At 50.2% G+C, this 22668-nt stretch overlaps 1 protein-coding gene across 5 annotated transcripts; it reads left to right on the top strand.

Moving 5' to 3' along the window:
- Positions 1–1876: 1876 nt before the first annotated feature.
- LOC121036900 (synaptotagmin-15-like) lies at positions 1877–21419 on the top strand. Of its 5 annotated transcripts, XR_005793524.1 has the most exons (9): positions 1877–1965; positions 2883–3078; positions 3576–3718; positions 4921–5207; positions 6733–6903; positions 7529–7649; positions 8572–8751; positions 9157–9505; positions 20331–21419. XR_005793524.1 is itself a non-coding variant. In XM_040485653.1 (8 exons), the coding sequence occupies exons 1-8, from the start codon at positions 1959–1961 to the stop codon at positions 20381–20383; spliced, it is 1158 nt and encodes a 385-aa protein (XP_040341587.1). In that variant the 5' UTR covers positions 1877–1958; the 3' UTR covers positions 20384–21412. The 5 variants fall into 5 exon arrangements, 4 of the variants coding, with proteins under 4 accessions (XP_040341587.1, XP_040341584.1, XP_040341586.1 ...); XM_040485653.1 differs by lacking the exon at positions 9157–9505 and having other exon boundaries at positions 20331–21412; XM_040485650.1 differs by lacking the exon at positions 20331–21419 and having other exon boundaries at positions 9157–10627.
- Positions 21420–22668: the final 1249 nt, after the last annotated feature.

Below are 22668 nucleotides of genomic sequence, written 5' to 3'. Positions count from 1 at the left end.
TGGTTTTGAAGATAAAGGAAGCAGCCACATATAGGCAGCCTCTAGAAGCTGGGAAAGGATGCGAAGTGGATTTGCCTCCAGCCTCCAGAAGGAATACAGCCCTGCAGACCCATTTCAGCCTTCTGACTTCAGACTGTAAGAGACTACATTTGTGCTTCTAGCCACTACATTTGTGGTCATCTGTTACAGCAGCAACAGGAAACTAACAGACATTCAACTCAGAGGTGAGGGCAAAGATGAGGAGGTTTTGAGGCAGACCCAGACTCCATTTCCTGAGATATCATCAGCCCAGCAGAAGCAAAGGTCAGAGTCCCAGGTCTCCAGACACTCCAGCCAAAATGGTATGCAGGAGGGGGCAGGCTGGTGGAGGAAAATGCCCTGCCTCCACCAGGTTCCAGCAGACTCCAGCAGGCTTCCGGGGTGGAGTGGAGAGGCATGCCCTACTGGACACAGATGCAGGGACCCACCTTCTCACCAGACCCCGGAAAAGAAAAGAGCCACTCTTCCCCCTGCTCCTGCGAGATGAGGGGGACGCAGGCTCACCTCACCATCCCGCCTCGCCTCGGGTCAAGCAGTGTTTGGGCAGGGTGGAACTGCACACTGACAGCCTGGTGGGCTGTCCCTCTTGTCTAGTCAGCCTCCTCCCTACCGGGATGGGCACAGATGCCAGGCTGGAGCAGGGCCCAGAGGGGGTCTTTGGTCAAAACCTTCAAGGCTGTAAAACAAGACCGACCCTCCCCCCACCCTCACCTCACCAACACACACATATTCATTTCGGTCCCCATCTCCAGACGCCCCCTCAAGGTCTCAGATGCTCCCACCAGAGCACCCCACAGGGACACTCCATGGGACGCCAAGAGGGTGCACGTCCTCCAATGGGACGCACACCGGGTGGAAGCTGGCAGAGGACCGGAGCCTCCGTCAAGGCTCTGGCTGCCTTCACTAGTCCCGACTGGCACTGCCCCCGCGGTCTGATAATAAGCATTTCAGTAAGAGGGGCTGCGGGTGTCCAGGGGATCCAGGCGACGCCACCCTGAGTCAGATAATCACCATAGCGGTGGCTGGCACGCGCTGTGCACCACCCACTCCCCGCCCCCCCGCCCCGCGCACAGTGGGGCCAAGTCACCTCCGTTCTAAGCCGTGTCCATTACATACTTTAACCCCAGAGGGATTACTATTACTAACCCAATTGAGGACAGGGAGCCCAGAGCGCTGAAGGAAATTGTCCCCAGTGTCACAACTGGCTAGTGGGGAGCCGGGGTAGGAACCCAGGTGGTCCCGCTGCAGAACCCGGGCTGTCCAACGCCTCATTACTTTGTGTGCTGCCAGGGCGGACCCGTGAATTTCAGCCCCGCACCCCTCGCCCCCCGCGGTCAGGCAGGCGGCGCGGGGGCCCGGGACCGCGCGCGGAGAGTCCAACCTGGAAGCCCGGCAGGCCTCGGGAGCAGGAGTGGGCGCAGGCCCGGGGTCGGGGGGGGGGGGGGGGGGAAGGGATATGGGGGGAGCCAGGGAGGGGGCGGGGGGCGCAGCCACAGCCTGCAGAGGATCGCGGAAGATGGAGTGGCACTCCTAGACCCGCGTGTCGCGTGTCCAGGGGGCCGGGCGTGAAGGGCCAGGTGCCGAGCCCTCCCTCAGACGCGGCGGCCAAGGCGTTGGCGCTGCCCTCCCGGAGCGGGGCGCCCTCGCACCCCACCCCGCCCCAGCCGCGCAGCCCAGAGTCCTGCACTTTCCTGGCGCTCACCAGCGGCTCCCCCTTCGCCGGCGACCCGGGCCTGGCCGGGGCGGAGCTGCGGCCTCCGGGGGCGGGCTCCCTTCCCCCGCCGACTGCCGCCAGGACCCGACGAGGGACCGCCCCCGCGCCCGCCGACGGCACCGCCGCGCTTTAAAAGCCTGTCCCGCGGCGCGTGGAGGCGCGGAGACCAGTGCGCCCCAGCCCCGGCAGCCCGCCGAGCAGTGTCATGGCGGGTAAGTGCCCCTTCCCCACCCGCGCCCCCAGGGCGGCGTCGGGGGCCCTCGGCCCCCAATTCCCCCCGCCCCCCCTGCCCCGCTGGGGCGCCGCCCGCACCTGCCTGTGGCTCCTAGCGCGGGAAGAGGTGGAGAGGGAGGCCCGCTCCTCGAGGACCTTTGGGGGTCAGGAAGGTGGGGGGGAGTGTCTCCTTCTCACCACTCCCCTCGTCCAGACCCCAGAGCCCCGGAAGCCCCGTGTCCTCACGTGACCCGAAGGAGGCCCCTTCTTTGTCAGAGGAAGGCAGCAGGCGCCTGGGAGCGAGCGTCCCAGAGAGGGCGCTGAAACGGGAGTGGATCCTGCCAGGTCCCCGCAATTGTACGGGTGCAGGCAGCAAAGGGTGCTTGTGTCTCCGTTTCTCACGCCCACTGCCCTTTTCTTCATCCACACTCCCGTCGTCTCCAGCGGACTCCCCTAAGAGGGTTCATCTTGATAGGGGGTTGAACAAGGGATTGGGTTGTAGAGACAGTTACAGAATTCAAACGTGAGTTCGGCCTCTCAGCAGGTTCCAGGACCCCAAAGGATAGGGCTGGGAATGCAAACCAGGACATCACCCCTTCCTGGGCTTTCCTTACGTACATGATGCCCACACTCGGGTTTGCTCTCAAGCCTGAATAGGAGTCCAGGGAAGATAAAGGTTCTGGTAAGAGCAGATTTAATTTCTACTCAGAAGCACAAGAAAATGGTTCATTTCAGCCAGAATCTCAAGTCCAGGGCCAGCTGCTTTCCAAAGGAACAGGAAGCCTGCTTCTGTGTCGCTCCTGGGGTCCAACTCAGGGCATGTGGTTGCTGCCCAAATCCTGCCCCCAACAGGTCCGTGGTGTGAAGGGGAGTGGCTTTCTCCAGGCATCACAGTCCTAGTGGTCTTTGCCCCCAGAGCAGGTGGCCCTGGTAATCGGGGGCCTCGCTGGGGGGCTGCTGCTGCTACTGCTATTGATCTGGGTGAGCTGCTGTCTCTGGAAGAGGCTTTGTGCCATGTTCACCTATGAGGAGCTGCCAGGGACCACAGCCGCGTCCAGCACACAAGGGGACAAGTTCTGCCCGCCATATGCCGCCAGGACCCAGACAAGCAGGTAAGGCAGGGTGTGGGGCCAAGCAAGCCCCTGGCCTTGCTTAGGGCCCTCCCTGTGGCATTGCCCTTGGAGTAGGGTGGGAAAGGAAAGGTCTGTTTATGGGGTGCCTCCTGTATGCGGTCATCATGCTGGGAGCGATCATGAAGAAACCCCAGAATTGTCACCACAAGCTATGAGGCAGGCATTATGAAGCTCGTTTTCCAGAATGAGCTTATTTCCTATAGGCTCAGAGGACATAAGTAACAGGTCCAGGGAACACAACCAGTAAGTGGCTGAGGCAGTGCTGGCCCCACTGGCTGCAGACAGGCAGAGGTATTGGCTGCGGGTGGGGGTGGGGGGCAGGCAGGGGCAGGTGTGGGCCCAGAAAATGGTGCTCTTGCCTCCTCCTGGCTCCTGCTGGCTTTTCCTCCCCCAGCCTCTGACACTCAACCCCTATGGGCTGTGGGAGCCACACCTTCCACCTGCCACCAACATGTCATCTTCCCGCCTCGGGACAGGCCACCAGGTGTGCCATTCGTGGTGCCCCCTTCCTTCCAAGACCGAGACTGGGTACCCCTGAACAGTGGAGAGTGGGCTCAGGTCCCACGGGACCCCTGCCCAGCCCCGGAGCTCCTGCCCCACACCTCCAGCAGCAACCTTGGTGAGTGCTCCCGCCAGAGCCTGCCTGGGGTCGGGGTCTGCTCTGGCCGGGGTGGAACCATTTGGTTTCATGGGCCTGACCCTGGAAAACAGCCTGGACCAGCAGCCTTCCAGTGATGCCCCCAATTACCAGGTCCACTTGTTCTGGGGGCAGAGACCACCAGGAATGTGGTGCCTGGGGAAAACCCACACCACTGGCCTCCTGGGGGCAGAATTTAGGCAGCAGCCCCACCCCCTGGGTTGGACCCCAGGAGTGAAACAGAAGCAGGGGTGCTGCTGGCTGGGCTCTGCTGAGTCTCAGCAGTAAAGTCATTTCCCTTGGGATCCTAGTGCTCTGGGCAGAATCTTCTGGTTTCCCTTGGGAAGAGTGGCCCAGTGACCATTCTTTCCAGGTACTTGGGTTTACGAAATGCCTGCTGCACCCTAGCCTCTACCAGATATGGCCTCCTGTGCCATTGTGGAGTAAGACATCACCCTGCCTGTTTGGGGGGAGAGATCCTCACCCCATTTTGCACATTCATAAACAGAGGTTCGGAAGGCTAACAGTGCCTTGCCCAAGGTCACAGAGGCTGTAGGCAACAGAGGGATTGGAACCCTGGTATGCGGGTGCAGAACATTTGATGGGTTCTTTCCTAGACTGATTGGTTGGCTGATCCAGAGTTCAGAAAGGTGGGAGCTGGGTGCTCAGCTTTCTGCCCATACCTTTGCTCTGAACACCTTCCAAGATACCTTCCCAGGAACCACTCAGTTATCAGCGAGGCCCTTCTAATTTCAACAGGAATAGAAGAGGCAAAGTTTTATCACTGAGACATCCTCTGAACACCATGGACAGGGGCCAGGTCAGGTCCTGGGCACTATGAACCCCCTGCCCAACAAGCAGGCCCTGACCTAAGGGGCAGGGATTAAATGAACACTGTTCACCCTGCTGGGAGCCGCAGAGGGAAGCAGGCCTGGATATGCCCTGCCTTAGTGCTGGCAGGCTGCCTGAGGAGCTGTACTAGAGAGAGAGGTTGTGTTCAGTCTAGAGAAGGGCAGGGGGTGGATGTGGTCTGGAGAGGCCAGTGAACTGCCTACTGGAGGCTCAGCCAAGAAGAGACGAGCAGGGGGCAGGGGTGGTGAAGCCCAGAGCTCGCTGTCCCCCATGGCCCTGCCTTCCTCTGGCCTGGCAGACCACCCCCCGCCCCTGTATCCTTGGAAATACAGGCATGGTGGGGACCATCAACCCAGAGCTATACAAGTTCCTAGAGGACACGAGTGAGACGGACTTCCCTGAGGGTTGCCTGGGGCGGCTGTGGTTCTCCTTGGAATACCAGCAGGAAGCCGAGCGGCTGTTGGTGGGCTTGATCAAGGCGCGGAGGCTGCAAGGCCCCTCAGAGACCTGCAGCCCCCTGGTGAAGCTTCATCTGCTGCCCGACGAGCGGCGCTTCCTCCAGTCCAAGACCAAACGCAAGACCTCCAACCCACAGTTTGATGAGCACTTCATCTTCCAGGTAAGGCCTCTGGTGCAGACAGGGTCTGGCCTCCTGGGAAGGAGCAGACGTCGTGCAGGTGAGCTCCAGCCTTCTGTGCTAGCCAGGGCCCTGCAGCCCCCCCAAGACCCCTGATGCCACCAGCTGTGCTTTCCCCTGCCTGCCCTGTCCTGACCGCTGATGATGGGGGTAGGGCAGAGACTAGGGAGGTGAGGGGGTAGAGGGCTGGGCTCCTTCTGGCCAGGCTGCCTGGATGAGAGAACGAGAAAACACATTCTTGGAGCACCTACTGAATGCCTCGCTCTGGCCCATGGGGCCCTGGAGAAGTGCTCCAAGGCTTTGGAGCACTGTGAGGTTTCTGGCAAGGTTATCTAAAGAAGGCAGAGGGCAAGCCCCCCATGCCCCTTGGGGTGGGGGCAGGAACTTGCCTATCCTATCAGAGACCGGTGCAGGACCCTAGAGCCATCCTGCAGCAGGTGGTGCGTTTGCTGGCCTGTGGGCGGGCTGGCTCAGGGTCTGGAGGTGCAGAGGCTGTCTGGGCACTGAGCCAAGCTCACAGGTACCTGGGAGCCTGAGCAGGTGACTGGGGGCCCCTTATGGGAAACCAGCCATCAAGAGCTGCCTTGAAGCCTTGGGCAAACATTTTCAAGAGCGGACAGCAGGCTGGCTGGCAAGGTAAGGACAGTCCAGGCAGCATCCAGAAGAGGGTGATTGCTGAGCCAGAGCCCTGATTCTTGCCTTCTTCTGGGCTGAGAGCTGTAGCTGAGAGGAGGGGTGGCATGGGGCCCATCTCCCGGCCTCCTGCTGGGGGCCAAGGCTGTGGGAACTCACAGGTGACCTCGCCCTTCTCGGGGCATGAAGCCTTGTGACATGAAGGCATGTAGCCTTGCTGACTGGCCTGGCCACATGTCACGCTCACAAACTGATTTTTGTTTAACCATCACTCTCCTGCCCCGTCCCAACTTGATTCTGCCTCTTTGTGCTTTAATGGGGGAGGGGAAGGAGAAGAGGAAGAGAAGCAAATCAGTATTAATTGACCATCTGCCAAACATCAGACCCCATGATTGCGTGGGGAACTCAAAGAGTAAGAACCACTATCCCCATTACAGATGAGGACACAGCCTCAGGGAGAGGGGTGCCCAACTCAGATGGCAGAGACGGGCAGGTTCCCTGGGCTCCGGTGTGAGACCTCCTATACATTTATGTGCAGGCAAATCACTTGGAGGTCCTGTTAAATGGTAGATTCCCTTCATGGGCCTGAGGTGGGGCCCAGGTCCTATATTTCTAGCAAAGTCCAAGCGAGTGGTGAACGCTGCTGGTCCTCGAAACACACCCTGCAAGGCAAGGCTGTGGCACACACTCCCGCTTCCCAGGGGTACTGGGCTCGCTGCTGGAAAGGGCCCCCTGAGGATGCCTGGGTTTGGGGTGTGCAGGTCCCTGGTTGAGTCACCTGTCACCAAAAGCTCCTGGGTCCAGAACAGCACGCCATCCTATCCCATCCCCTGTCTCCACACCTGACCCCAGCGCAGACCCTCATCTCCCCCAGGTGTCCAGCAAGAGCATCACTCAAAGGGTACTCAGGTTCTCCGTGTACCACGTGGACAGACAGAGGAAGCACCAGCTCCTGGGCCAGGTGTTCTTCCCCCTGAAAAACGAGACCCTGGCAGGTGACTGCCGGCGCCTCATCTGGAGAGACCTGGAGGCTGAGAGCCTGGAGGTAAAGGTCAAAGTCACCAGGCATATACCACTGTGTGTCAGACTACCGCGGGCAGGTGTGACCCAGCACCTGTCGGCCAGCAACAGCCCTCAGCCTACTGCCCACTGCCCCTACCGGTGTGACTCAGGGTTCTGGGCCTGGGCCGCAAGTGCATGGGACAAGGGGGCAGAGTGGAGCCGCTCCTGGGCAGGGAAGGGCCGCCTGAGGTTCTCTCGCCCTGGAGATCAGAGACTTGTAAAAAGTCCAGACTTAAATTCCCACCCAGATCAGACAACTGTGAAAGGTGACACCCCAAATGGTCCAACCGAGGAAAATACTTACCCTCTATCTTCCTGACCCCCGAGAGGATGGTGGCAGCTTGGAATAGGCTTTGGAATCCCCTAGACCTGGGTCTGTGTCCGAAGCTCTGCCCCTCACTACCATGTGATCTTCAGCAAGTCCCTTCAGCTGGCCAGACCTCAGTTTCCCCACCCAAGCCGAAATGAGGGTGGGCTTAAAGGAGAAAAGTGCCACACAGTACCAGTGCCTGACTGCCGGGACCAAGGAGGAAGGCACTGCCGGGAAGGCACCGTGGCTCCTCCGGCACCTGCTAACTGACCCGGCTGCCTTCCTCTCGGCCTCCCAGCCTCCCTCTGAGTTTGGAGACCTGCAGTTCTGCCTCGGCTACAACGACTGCCTGCGCCGCCTGACCGTGGTCGTACTTCGAGCCAAGGGCCTCCAGCTCCAGGAGGACACGAGTTTTGTCAGTAAGTTCTCCTCCCCCAGGCAGGTTCTGTCCTGTGAACTTGGGGCCGGGAGCTGGAGTCTGCCCCTTGCCCCTGGCCATGCAATTCCTGCCTGTGTCTGAGCCACCACAGGAGTGCTCACCACCCTCTGTGGACAACTGTGATGTGGGAAACCACTTCCTTAGATTGAACCCACCTTAGATTGATCCCGCCTCTACCTCTGCCCTTCTGTGAAGGACTCCAGTTCCTCCAGGGCCAGACCCCGCGTCCCCTTGCCCCCACGGAGGGTTCCCCTGCACCCGACTGGAAGAAGAGGCATCCCGGGCCGACAGGCAGCATGGGGTGCTGCTTCCTCTAGCCCCCAGAACCCAGCAGCTGGAGGAGCGAAGGCCCTGCTCTGGCTCAGCATAATGTCCTGCCCTTATGTGTCCCCCCCGCCCCCCCGCCCCCCCAGCAAGGTGGTGGCTGTCTGCCATTTGTGTGTCTCCGCATCTGGGTCACTGTAAGCAAGTTGTCATTCAACCTTCCACTGTGGATCCAAAACCCATATGAGCCCCACTCCAAAAATTCTGCCCTCTGAAGCAGAAGGTGTTTAAGGGGCCCCAGGGAGCCTGAGCAGTCAGCAGGCAGAGAGGGCCCCCCTCCACCAAAAGGAGGGATGGGCGTGTGGTGCCAGGCCCTGGTAAACAAGGGCCAGCCGAGCCGTGGGCGCATTCAGGAGGCACAGAGGAAGGAAGAGGAAGGGAGCCCAGCGTTTCCTCTGGCGTGAGGCCATACGCTAATCAACCCTGTTTCCTCTCGTAACGCCCTCTGGCTATAGTGGCTGTGAGCAACAGGGGTCCTGGCGCCCAGGGTGGGCCGCGCCCTCCCAGCCAGACCTCCCACAGGCCAGAGGCTGGACCCCGCCCGCTCCTCCCGGCCCACGGTCTGCACTGCCCCGCAGGTGTGTGTGTCAAAGTGTCTCTGATGAACCACAACAAGTTTGTCAAGTGCAAGAAGACTTCGGCTGTCCTGGGCTCCGCCAACCCCGTGTACAGCGAGACTTTCAGCTTCAAGGCCGACCCCGCTGAGCTGGACACTGCCAGCCTCAGCCTGACCGTGCTGCAGGGCGCCGAAGGAGAGAGTAAGGCTGTCCCCGCACCCCGGCCGGGCTGTTGGGGACACGGGCAAAGGAGGAGCGTTCAGGCAGCGTGAAGGTGATGGAAGAGGGCTTCTTTCCGGAGGGACCCCTTTCTCCCTCAGCTCTTTGGCGTGAGGCTGGCTTAAGATGTCTCATGAGGAGGGTGAGAGGCAGAGAAGGTGACCCCATAGGGCTGGCTCTCCACCTGGGCTCCCTTTTCCATCTCCGACTCCAGAGCAAAGGCAGGGTCCTTTGGGGGCTGTCAGCTCCTGCTTAGAGAGGGAGGGGGCTTGCTCCACCCTTCCAAAGGAGGAGTAAGTGAGAGAGAGAGAGAAGGCACGGGGGATGTTGCTGAAGTGATGTGGTTTCTGTGGTCCAGAGAGTGAAGACGTTTTCCCTCCCCCGCAGAGAGCCACGCGCTGGGCCGGGTGGTGGTGGGCCCCTACATGTATGCCCGGGGCAAGCAGCTGGAGCACTGGAACGAGATGTTCAGCAAGCCCAAGGAGCTGGTGAAGCGCTGGCATGCCCTCTGTCGCACCACTGAGCCCTGACCCGGCTCACGCCCTCGGGTCTGCGGGGGGAGCCTGCTCTCCTCTCCCCTGTGGCAGCCGCAGGCCTGGATGCTCCAGCCAGCATCTTGCTGGGCTGCCAGGCCGGCCGGAGCCAGGGCACTGTGAGTGCCACCACGCAGGAGAGAAGGGACGAGGGAGCCCCAGCCAGCTCGGCAGCATGGCTGGCTGCCACCCACCAGCCTCAGGTACCCTCCCGACTCACTCCATCCTCCTCTCCCCGTGGGGCTGCCTGGGCTCCGAATCCCAGGCACCACAGTCCCGATATGGACCGGAATCTCAGGCATTCAGAAGAAATACTCTATTCAGCGATAGCAGAGCTCTGTGTGCTCACTGGAAACTTAGGCTCCACCATCCCGGAAAGCTGATGGCATATTGATGCTAAACCTATATGGGCTCTGGTTTCCCTGCCTTCCGCTTAGCAGAGAACACAGACTGCGCCGGGGGAATAATGGGGTGCAGGGGGCGCCCAAAGCACTGATTTCAGTTGGTCCACAATAAATAGCACAGTCTCAGAGTTGGGTTGGGCACTTTGGTGTGGAACAGCCCCAGGATTCCTGGGCAGCACGGCGTGCCCACAGCTCAGGAGAGAAAGCTCTCAGGGATCAAGACTCGCTGGCTTTAGGACCTGGGAAATAACATTGGCAACAGCCCACCCAGGTACCAAGTGGTGGACGTGTTCTCAGCATCCTGTCCCTGTGCCAGGGAGGAGGCCTTCACCTGTGTTAGGTCCCTCCCAGGGCTGGGTCAGACCCTGGCCCACGTCATGCCACATCTTGCCCATAATCCAAGCCTCACGCCCCTGGTCTTACAGGTGTTCTAGTGGCTTCTGTGGTCTCCCTGGTTGACAGCATTCAGCTCCTTGGGGCTCTCACTTTAGGCAGGAAATGGTGAAAGCATGCGGTCAAAAGCGTAGCCCGCAGGGCTGAGAGCTTTTCCCATAAACCTAAGTGATTTCATTATGGGGACTGTGTTGTGGCAGGTGTCTATGTGAAGTTCATTAAAATGGAAGTCCCCACAAACCACAGTCATCCGATCCCCGTGAAGTTGTACTCAAGGTAATGAGCAGCCATCGCATCTGTCTCTGTTAACAGGCAACCTGCATTTTCACCCAAATGCTGTTGAACTTGCGGGGTCAACACACCGTATTGTGAAAATGGAACAAACTTTAAACCCGTGTTGTCTCTTTTCTTATGCAGTGAAGCAACTTCAGCAAAAGAAAGTAGCCATCATTATTCTCTGTTTGTGCCCCTTTAACTTCGCTTCCGATCTGATCTCTGTCAATGCATAAAGACTCACTTTACCTGGCAGTGGTCCAAACAGAATATCTTGTTTACTTTTTCTCATTTATTGTACACACACATTCCAACAAAGCCCACACTCCTGTAATTTCTTTGTTTTTAGTTTTTTTTTTTTTTTATGTTTTATTTTATTTTTGAGACAGTACAAGTGGGGGAGGCTCAGAGAGAGGGGGACAAAGGATCTGAAGTGGGCTCTACACTGACTGCAGGACTGCAGCAAGCCCGATGTGGGGCTGGAACTCAGGTACTGCGAGATCATGGCCTGAGCTGAAGTCAGATGCTCAACTGACTGAGCCACCCAGACGCCCCTCCAGTAATTTCTAATAACATCATAGCACACACGTGATAGGGGTTCTCTATATGTTTGGATAGCAGGCTGCTAAACTGGGACTATTTCCATTTCACCTGGGGTCCTGAGACAAGAGGTGCCAGCCACCCTACCTTTCAAGGTGACGTTCACGCCTATCAGTGGCCTTTCCAGGGCCACTTGGAAAAGTTGTTAAATATCCCCTTTGCAGGACAGAGTGAACTGGTGCAACTGACTCACAACTGAACATTCTCAATGGCAAGAGATTGGCAGGCTCTCTGGTCTGATGGGGAAGAAGAAGGGATTGCTGTATTGGGCTGGAATGTCTACAGACATGGTCAGGGCAAAAAACACACAAGTGCTTCCACTGGACGAGCGAGAGGTGACCTGAGTTGTCTCAATCCTGTCCTCCAGGTGATCCCTGCAGAATGAAGAAGGCCTTTGCATTTCCACAAAGCATTGTAGAATCAGCTTGTCAGTTTCCACACCAAAGAAATGCTAGAGTTTGACTGATTTCCATGGAGTATACAGACCAGTTTGGGGCCATTTTTTATCCCTACAATACTGAATCTTCAATCCATTAACATGGTATATCCCTCCGTTTCTTTTGGTCTTTTGCAAGTTTTCTTAAAACCATTTTGTGGTTTTCAGGAAAGTATTTTTGCGCATCTTTCACTAGATTCTTGGATGTTTTATATTTATGTTTGCTGGTATGTAGAGATTCTATTAACTTTACTATGTGGACTGTTTCTATTGAGTGGTTTTACTAAAATAACTTAAATTGTGCTCGCTTCGGCAGCACATATACTAAAATAACTTAAATTGTAATACTTGGTAGATTCTTTGTATTTTCTTTGCATATAGCTATGACCTCTGCAAAGGACAGTTGTGTTTCTTCCTTCACAATCGTTATGGCTTCTTTATCTTGTCAAACTGCAGTGATTGGGCAACTGGGCAAGAAAAAGAAACAAAACCAACCAGATTGTAAAGGAAGAAGTAAAACTGTATTTGCAGATGACATGGTCTTGTCTATAGGGAATGCTAAGGAATTGTCAAAAACTGTTAGAGCTAATAAACGAGCTCAGCAAGGTTACAGGGTACAAGATGGAAACCCAAATTGCACTGGCTGGGACCTCCAGAGAGTGCTGGCTGCCAGTAGGGAGAGCATGCAGGTAGCCTTCTTAGTCTTAGGGGGGAAGCTTTCAATATTCACTACTACGTGGAATATTTGCTGTTGGACCTTTAACCTACTCATGATTATGTGTTCTCAATTTGTTAAGTTTTTTTATGGGGCACCTGAGTGGCTCAGTCGGTTAAGCATCTGACTCTTGATCTTGGCTCAGGTCATGATCTCATGGTTCATGGGATTGAGCCCTTGTCAGGCTCTGTGCACTGAGCTTGGAGCCTGCTTAGGATTCCCTCTCTCCCTCTGCTCCTCCCCCGTGATCTCTCTCTCAAAATAAATAAATAAATAAAAATGTTTTTAAGTTTTTTTTATCATAGCGTTGTTTTATCAAATACTTTCTCTGCGTCTTTTCAGTTAATCATATTTTTCTCCTTTTTTTTTAATGTGATGAATTGTACTGATTTCTGAATGTCAAACCAGGGGCACCTTGGTGGCTCAGCTGGTTAAGCAACCAACTTCAGCTCAGGTCACAATCTCGTGGTCACAATCCAGCCTGGAGCCTGCTTCAGATTCTGTGTCTCCCTCTCTTTCTCTCTTTCTGCCCCTCCCCTCCTTGCACTGTGTCTTTCTCTCTCTCAAAAATAAACATTAAAAAAAAATTGAATTTCAAACCAAACTTACATTCTTGTAATAGAAGCCAGTGGTGTTTGTATTCCTCTGTCTGTCTGTATGTCTGTGTGGACACACACACACACACACACACACACACACACACACACGGTAGTACTTGGACTTATTTCTTTAAAATCTAGATTTATTTGCTATTATGTTTTTAATTACTTTTTAATATCCTTACATACCAACATCATTTTTTAAATTATTTTTTTTAGGACTTTACATTTTTAGAGCAGTTTTAGGTTCACAGCAAAATTGAGGGGAAAATACAGAGATTTTTTTCATACACATCCATAGCTTCCTCCCATTATCGCCATCCCTCACTAGAGTGGTACCTTTGTTACAACTGATGAACCTATATTGATACATCATAATCACCTAAGAAACACAGTTCACATCACGGTTTACTCTTGATGATGCACATTCTATGGGTATGGACAATGTCTGGTGACATGTTATTACATTTTTAAGTGTTCTTGCAGTTATGTTCATAAGAGATTTTTCTATAATTTTTTTTATTGCAATATCCTCGCGCTTGAAACAAATCTGTATTCTGTGCGAGCAGGTGTCCTGTGTTATTCTTAGGTCAAGTTTATGAATCAGATTGGTCAAATCATCTATTTTTACTGATTTGGGGGGAGGAAGGTATATTTTCTATTCATGATGGAGAGAGGTTAAAGTCTCCCACTGTGATTGTGGATTTGTTTGTTTCTTCTTTTAGTTTTATCAATTTTTGTTTTGTATATTTTGAGGCTGTGTTATTAGGCTCATATTCATTTTCAGTTGTTTTTTCTGGTGGATTAGGCCATGTATTATTGTGAAACAGCTCTAACACTCCATTTTTCCCCATATTTTTCAACTTTCTTATGTTCTCATAATTATCTCTTGAATATAATCAAGTCTATCAACCTCTGTCTTTTGTGTATTTAGCTCATTTACATGTAATTACTGCTATTTATTCCCATTTGTCCTGTTTTGTTTTCTCTCCTTTGTTGCCTTCTTTTGTATTAATTCATATTGTAACTGCATTTTTTTTAATCTTAAAGTTTATTTACATATTTTGATGGGGGGAGGGCCAGAGTGAGAGGGAGAGAGAGAGAGAGAGAGAGAGAGAGAGAGAGAGAGAATCCCAAGCAGGCTTCTCACTGTCAGCACAGAGCCCAACGAGGGGCTCAATCTCATGAACCATGAGATCATGACCTGAGCCAAAATCAAGAGTTGGACACTTAACCCACTGAGCCACCCAGGTGCTCCTGCATTAATTCATTTTTTAATCCTGCCACTTCTCATCTGTATGTCGCTACTTACACAGTTTATTATTCCTTTAGTGGTTCCCCTAGAGATTACAACTTGTATCTATTGTATATTATAGTCTAAGACAAATCTTACCTTTTAATCACTTCCCAGATAATGTTCTGATCTTAGAAAACTCAATCTCTATTTCCCCCTGTTTTTTAATGGTATTGATATGATTCATTTTAATTCCACATATATTTTACACCTAGCAAGACATTACTATTATTGCTATGTTCAGTCAATATTCATTTATATTGACCCACATAGTTGTTCTTCCTTTTGCTTTTTATTCTTTCCTACATTTCTGGGATTCTACCCGAGATCATTTTCCTCCTACTTAAAGATTTCTTTTTAGTATTTCTTTTTGTGCAGATCTGCTCACAGCAAATTTTCTTAGTTTTGAGTAGAAACGTCTATTTCAAATTCATTTTTAAAGGATTTTTTGTGGAAGTAGAATTCTAGGCTGACATTGTCTTTCTGTCAGCAGTTTAAAAATGGTATGCATTGTCTTCTTGCTTCCATCGTTTCTGTTGACAAGTGAGTTATCAGTGCTATTGTTTCTCCTCTGAAACTAATGTATCTCCCTCTCCTCCCCACCCTTGGCTGTTTTTAATATTTTCTGTTGCTGGTTTTCAGCAGCTTGAGTCTGGTGTGCCTACAAGCAATTTTCTTTTTATTTACCCACCTTGGGAGTAACAAAGCTTCATCAGTTTTGGGAAATTCTCATCCCATATTTCTTCAAATATGATTTCTGCCCCATTCTTTCCCTCCTCTTCTTCTGAGACTCCAATTACACACATGTTGGATCTTTCTGTCAGTTCCCACAGGACTCCTATGCACTCTGCTGTATTTTCCATTCTCTTTATGTCTCTGCTTCAGCTTAGAGTTTTTATACTGCCCTCCTACATTTCAATAAATTTTGTTCCACTAAGTCTAATGGTAGTTAACCTATATGCTGAGTACTTAATTTCGATTACTGCACTTTTTTAGTTCTAAATTTCCATTTGATACTTTGTAATAATTCCAGTTCTTTGATGAAAGTCTCTATTTTGTCAGTCACACCAATATCTGTGTCATTAGTGGGCCAGTTTTATTGTGTATGTTTTCTCCCTTTATTCCTGTTACTTGGTATGCCTGGCAATATACTGTCAAATACTGACCATTATGAGAAATTATAGTAGCCCCAGGAGACATTATTCCTCCAGAGAGGGTTTACTATATCCTCTGGCCACCAGAATGGGGAGAGGTCACCTTAATCCAGTCCTGTAATGAACTCACTGGAGTCTGGGTTACAGTTTTTGTAAGGCTCTATCACCACCTCTGGTTTTCCCACATTTCTAGAGGGTAGTCTTCCAAGGGTACTATTTGGATCACTAAAGGAGACTCTGTTGTGTTCAGTGGGCCCCTCTTCCTTGGTGGGTCCTGAACTCTAGTTTTTATCTCCCTAGTATCATGCTATTTTCAGGGAAGGAAGGAAGGAAGGAAGGAAGGAAGGAAGGAAGGAAGGAAGGAAGAAGGGAGGGAGGGAGGGAGGGAGGGAGGGAGGGGAAAGAAAAGAAAGAAAGAGAGAGAACAAAAAGAAAGAGAAGAAAAGAGAAAAGAAAAGAGAAAAAAGAAAAGAAAGGAAAAGAGAAAAAAGAAAAGAGAAAAAGGAACAACAGGAAAGGAAAGGGGAAGGGGAAAGGGAAGGGAAAGGAAAGAAAAGGAAAGGACCTGACATCTTTCATAGGCTTTCTGCATAAATTAATTCACAGCTTCATAATTCAGCAAATGCCTCAAAGTGGAAAACCGTTAAGTGTCAGAATTACTTTTCTACCTCCTTTCTATTCAACATCTTGGCCCCTTCTGTCCTAGCTGCATTGGCGACCCCAATCTCCAATTTCTTGTCTCTCCAGCTCCAGACACTCAGCTGCCTTTTCTGTCTCATAGCCACAGCTCTCTGGCCAAATGCTCAGCCTCTTAACAGGAATCAGCACGTTTCCTGAAGGAAAAAGTGGATCACAGAATGTCAGCTCACCTCCTTGTGTTTTCCTTCTTATGAGATCATGGTCTGTCAAATGCTTGTCAACTGAGCAGCTCCCCGGTAACTAAAAAGAGGTTTTCTGTATTTTATTCAGCTTTTCTAGGGGTTCTCGCCATGAACATCGTTCTGTCTCAAGCAGAAAAGTAATTTTTTTCCTCAGAATTCCCAGAAAATGAATGTTCTTCAAAGACTGATTTTATACAGGGAATTTCATTACACAGTTCATGGGAAGGCTGGTGTAGCTAAAAGGAGAGAAGCTGCTTGTATCAGTTAGCTGTTTTTGCAGTAATGGTGCATAACAAACAATCACAACATCTCAATGGTTTGTACAGGGAACTTGATTACACAGTTCCTGGGATGGCTGGCGAAGCCAAAAGGAGAAACGCCACTCATGTCCTCTGTTTCTGCAGTAATGGCACATAACAAACAATCATGACATCTCAGTGTCGCACTAGAATGAGCATTTACTTCTCATCCATCTATGGCCAGCTGAGTGTGAGCCAATCTAGATTAGGCAACTCGCCTTCAAACAATAGGTCTGCCTGGCTCCAAGTCCTCACCCAGGCTTGCTCTGTGTTTGTTCATTCTGAGCACAAGTCCAAGGGGCAGCAGCTACCCAGGAGAGGGTTCTTTTCCTGGAGAAGGCAGAAGGGCAAACGCATCTCTACCTTTTGCTTGTGTTGTTACTTAATATCTTGTTGGCTGAGGCATGTTCAAAAGTTCAAAATCAAAGGGCAGGGAGGCAAACTATGCCTTTTTATGAGAGGAACTGTAAGCAACATAGCCTTGGACATAGCTGTCAAGAGGGGTCAAGAATTGGGGTGATAATTCAATGCACTTTGCTGATATGTTCTAGCAGTGGGGAACTCCAGGGGCCTGTGCTTGGCTGCACAGGTGCTCTCGGTGAAGGCGAGAACCTCAGATCCTCTATTTCGGCCGCTGTTGCCCACTCACTATCCTGTAGTGATGAGTGACGAGAATTTGCACAGCCATCTGCCAGTTACATTGTTTCTGATTTTTCACTGTAGCATTTTTTTGCCCAAATTATTGCAGGAGCTTGGAGCATCTTGCTGGCCTAAGTTTCAGAGTCAAAGGAAGAAAAGGATGATTTTTACCCTCTTTCTGCTTTCTCTCTCTTTTTTTTTAACGTTTATTTTTGAGACAGAGAGAGACAGAGCATGAACGGGGGAGGGTCAGAGACAGAGAGGGAGACACAGAATCTGAAGCAGGCTCCAGGCTCTGAGCTGTCAGCACAGAGCCTGATGCAGGGTTTGAACTCACGAACCGCAAGATCATGACCTGAGCCGAAGTCGGACGCTTAACCGACTGAGCCACCCAGGTGCCCGTTTCTTGTCTCACCCAATTATCTCACGTTTGGCGAACTCAACCTGGAACACTGTTCGTAAGAGTGTCTGGGAAGTATAATTTCCAGACAATGTAATGAAGACCTTTAAAGGGGTCGGGGGTGGTGCTGTGTGCCATCCCACACTCTGGGGCAAACCTGGGTCAAGGGGACCTTAGGTGAGGGATCCATAGGGCAAGGAGGCTCTTGAAGTCCTCACGTGAGTACTGCAGCTCATAACCGTACCAGTCACGGAGAACCTCTCCTGCCCCTTCAGTGGCCTCCTGGCCGTGCCCCTTCCCTGCCCCTGCTAGGACAGCCAGGAGCCTCTGTTAGTAGGTTGGGGAAGGTGTGAAAGCACAAGATGGAGAAACAGGAAAACAGTGCTACCTGCCCATTTCCTGTGGCAGCCTCCTGCAGGCAGGAGCCAGGGTGAGGGGAGGAGGGAAGGGGAAGCTCAAACTTTAAATGAAGTTGGGAATTCAGACTACATGAGATTGGACATTTTAAGCGCTGAACACAGCCTGTTTGGTTTTTTTTTAAGTAGAAGTTACAGGAAAAATTTATTGTTATCTAAGAGTGATCAAAAAAGTCATGGGCCCCACCCCAGATTTTTATCCAAAGGGCAGGGAGAAGCTACCTGCTGAGCAGGTTCGAATGGGTCACTGGGGAAAAAACAAAAAAAGGATGAAGTGGTTTGCAGATTACATCCCATAGTTTCAACATAATGGATATAAATAAATAAATAAATAAATAAACTTTAAAAACAAGGATAAATGCAAGCATCAGGGAGGGGTTGCCATTTCTCAGGGCCCTATAGCCAGGAAGTGGTGAAGCTGGTATTTCTATCAGATTCCAGTTGTCTGAAATGGTGTCACTGTTACACACTGCCAGATAGACCCCAAAAAAGACCCAGGCAACACAAAGTGCCATCAAGTCCCACCGCCTGGGACGTGTTAAAGGACCTTTGTGTGCCTATTAGATAAGCCGTTTCTGTTTGTGCACCTTTAGCTGCTAGTGAGTCTGTGCATTTCTCCACCTTTCCTTTTTCTCCCTTTCCTCTTCCTCCCCTCCCCCCTTTCTCTCCTCTCTCTCTTCCTCTCTTCTCTCCTTCCTTCCTCCTTTCTTCCCTCTCCCCCCTCCTTCCCTTCCATTTGTGTAAATTATGTGCTCATCTCCACTAATGTAAAGTATAATCCTGCAAGTGACCAGATTTGATTCTTGTCTTCCCTTTGTTTCGATAACATGCTCTTAGGAGTTTGCTGATTAACTAACCTGATGAGACAAATTTCCAGAAGGTGGAGAGAGGGCTGAAGCTCTGGTTTCGAGGTCAGGAGGGTCATGGGAACATGATTGACAGGCCAGACATGGGTTCAATGTGGCCTAAGGACCGCGAGCTCGGGCCGCGTGGCAGGCGCAGAGCGCCATCCAGTGTCCTCACTCCCTTATCGTGACTGATGTGCAGCTACCAGAACTAGCAAGAAAAGCGCTTGCCTCCCGCAGTGTGCCTCTCGCGCCCTCTACTGTTCAGCAGCGTACTCATTGCAGAGCATGTATTAAGTAAGGATGGATGTGGAGTGGTTAGGAAATTGGTAACTGGTAAACCAGCCTCCCCAGAATCTTCCCTTGTGCCCCCGCCCAAACACACCTCTCCCGCCCCACCAAAATAACCACTAACTTAGTTTTTGTGGAAATCACTTCTTTGCTTTTACTACCTGACTACGCAGCCTTAAATGCTACAGGTTTTTTTGTTTTGTTTTGTTACAAAATTTATATAAGGAATTGGAAAGGACACATTCTTTTGTATTTGGCTTCTTTCGCTCCACATTATGTTTTGAATTCATTATGTATTTGGTGGGGGGCATAAAATCAGAAGTAGAGTTGCTGGATCATAGGGTTTGCATATCTTCCAATTTGGTAGATAAAGCCAGACTGTTCTCCAAAGTCAATTCACATTCTCACCAACAGTGTGAGTTTCCATCGCTCCCACATCCTTGCCAACACTTGGTATCCTTGGTATTGTCAGTCTTTTTATTTTAGTCATTCCTTTTAGTATGTAGAGGTACCTCATTGTGGATTTAATTTGTACTCTGCTGATGGCGAAGGAGGCTGGACATGTTTTATATGTTACTTTGTCATTTCGAGTCTCCTCCTTTATGAAGTGCTGACTCATGGATCTTACCTGCTTTTCTACTGGGTTGTTTGTGGTTTTCTTATTGATTTGTAGGAATTCATTTTGATTAGATGTATTGCAAATTTTTTCTCCCATTCTGTTTTTTTTTTTAATTACTAATATATTTGTGGTTGATTTCCTCCCATTTTATGGCTTTCTTTTGATAAATAGAAGTTTTTAATTTTAATGTAGTGAAATTAAACAATTTTTTTTCAACGTTTATTTATTTTTGGGACAGAGAGAGACAGAGCATGAACGGGCGAGGGGCAGAGAGAGAGGGAGACACAGAATCGGAAACAGGCTCCAGGCTCTGAGCCATCAGCCCAGAGCCTGACGCGGGGCTCGAACTCACGGACCACGAGATCGTGACCTGGCTGAAGTCGGACGCTTAACCGACTGCGCCACCCAGGCACCCCTGAAGCCATCTTTTATATTGATGGTTTTTGGTCCTCTTTTTAAGAAGTCTTTCTGTAGGAGTGCTGACAATTCTGACTCCACCTCGGCCCTCCATCCTGTCCACACAATGACCTCTCTCGGGCTACGTATTCAGCCCTTTGGAGGTTAAAGTATGCCCCGACCAGAATGTGGGAAGACTTGTTCTGGTCTTCCCTGAAGTTGTTTAGAAAACTAACAGAGATAACAGTTTCTAACCACCTCGCCCCACCCCCACCCCGGCCCCTGCCTCATTCTGGCACAGATGGTGGTACGAGTTCTAAGTGTTAGACCCTTTGTCCTCACCACAGTGCTCTCTGCACATCCTCTCACTCTAGAAAATTCGTGGACTAAGGTCTGGACCTTGGGGAGAATCGCTGTGCGGCTCTGATCATCACCCGCCCAATTCCCGCCCAATTCAGTAAGTTACCCTGAATAAAACTGTGTAAACTGTATGGAGCTGCCTGTTTCATTTTCTGGTCTCAAAGCACCTTCTCAGTTTAGATGATACTTTACTGCCCCTCCTCCACCTTCTAACCCTTTTCCTACCTTGAGAACATGAAGATATTCTTCTATACTATTTTCAAGAAGCTTTTATTATTTTTCCGTTCACGTTTCGATATAGAATGTACCTGAAATAGATGTTTGTATAAGTTATAATTTGGGGTTCAATTTCTTTTTTTTTTTTTCCCTAAGGATACCAAATTACCCCAGCACCATGTATCGCAAAGACTATCCTTTTCCCCACTAGTCTGCGGTAGCACCTAGGGAATAAATCAAGCATCCATGTTATGTTTGGGTGTGTTCCTGGGCTCCTTCTGCTACATTAATGAATCTTTACCTTTACATTAATACCATCATGTCTTAATTACTCATTTTCAGTGCAAAGCCTGACACGGGGCTCTATCCTACAAAATGTGAGGTCATGACCTGAGCCAAAACCAAGAGTCAGATGCTTAACCGACTGAGCCACCCAGACGCCCCTATGGTACCGTTTCCTAAGGTGATTTTTCACTTAATACACTGTACACACCAAAACCCTGGGTCTTTTTCATTGTTTTGCTTACTTTATTTTTGTTTGTTTTAGCTTTAAATTTTTTTTCCTGCCTATTCTTTTCTTAACAGCTTTATAAAGATATAATTCACAAACCATACAATTCACCCATGTAAAGTGTACAATTCAATGGTTTTTAGAATGTTTACATTCCTTTTTATTCTTCTCAACTAATTTGTAAATCAATTTATCAACTTCTATATGCCATCCCTCAGCGACTTTGGTTAATACTGAATCAACTCTGCATATCAGATCTTTTCAAACAGCAGGAATATGGTATAATGTCTCATGGATTCTTATCTCCCTTTTATTTCCTTCATGGTTTTTAAATCATTTCCTTTGAATAAATAAACGTTTCTGGCTTTATCTGTAAGCATGATTATTTTTACTATATTTAGAACTATATATTATTGTTATGTAGTAATATATTACTACATTTAAATTTTTTAAGTTCATGTTACATTTAATTAGGTTATGTTATATGTAATTAATATATTACCAATATATTTTTGGTTGGTTTCCTAAGGTTATTTTTCTGTGCATTCATTCCAGCCATTTAAAATAGTGACATTTTAATTTGTTCAAGACTTTCTGTTTCCCAAATATGCCATGCGGTTTTACGCACAGCACCATTTTCGTGGTGAACACATCTCGTATTTACAGATGCAGGTTAAATATTTTCCCTCTGAAGCCTTCTTGGATCTTCCATTGCAGCAACACGTCTGTATCTGCCTAGAACTCTCCTTCCATTAAGGAAAGGCTTCTTTCATCCTATGTGGTTCTAGCTCTTTCAAACCCAGTGTCCCACCCACCCCTGGTTACTGGGGGAGATTCAGTCCTTCCATGAAATTTGCTATGTGGATACTCACAAAAAGAAAGTCTCTCATTCTGTTTTTTTTTTTTTAACATTTATTTATTTTTGAGAGACAGAGTGAGACATAGCATGAGTGGGGGAGGGGCAGAGGGGAGGTGGGAACACAGAATCCAAAGCAGGCTCCAGGCTCTGAGCTGTCAGCACAGAGCCTGATATGGGACTCCAACTCACAGATCAGGAGATCATGACGTGAGCAGAAGTCGGAAGCTTAACCGACTGAGCCATCCAGGCACTCCTCTCATTCTGTAAAGAAGAAAGTTTGGGGCTTCCTACAGCCATCTTTTCTCCATGTGGATAGGTAGGAAAGACAGAAGGGGCGCCTGGGTGGCTCAGTCAGTTAAGTGACCAACTCTTGATTTCGGCTCAGGTCATGATCTCAGTTTGTGAGTTTGAGCCCCACATCAGGCTCCGAGCTGACAGTGTGGAGCCTGTTTGGGATTCTCTCTCTGCCCTCCTCGTCTCCCTCTCTCTCTCAAAATACATAAATAAACTTAAAAGTAAAAAAAGATAGGAAGGAAGAGACAAAGAAGGGGAAGATGACAGGAGGGAAAGGACAGGAAAGGGAAAAGGAAATATGGGATGGGAGAGCAGGAGAGAACAGGGCAAGGAAAGAAACAATGGGAAAAACTGAACGGAAGGAAAAGAAAGAATTAGTGGGTTGGGGTAACCAGATCACAAAATTTAAGCCAACGGATGCAACTGTGCTTTAAGCCAGTTATGTGAGCCAGTAAATCTTCCCCTTGTTTTT

The sequence above is a fragment of the Herpailurus yagouaroundi genome, unplaced genomic scaffold, assembly GCF_014898765.1.
Source record: "Herpailurus yagouaroundi ecotype Mexico unplaced genomic scaffold, PumYag 163, whole genome shotgun sequence".
In the NCBI taxonomy this organism is placed as follows: Eukaryota; Metazoa; Chordata; class Mammalia; order Carnivora; family Felidae; genus Herpailurus; species Herpailurus yagouaroundi.
This window is presented reverse-complemented; position numbering and strand designations above follow the sequence as displayed.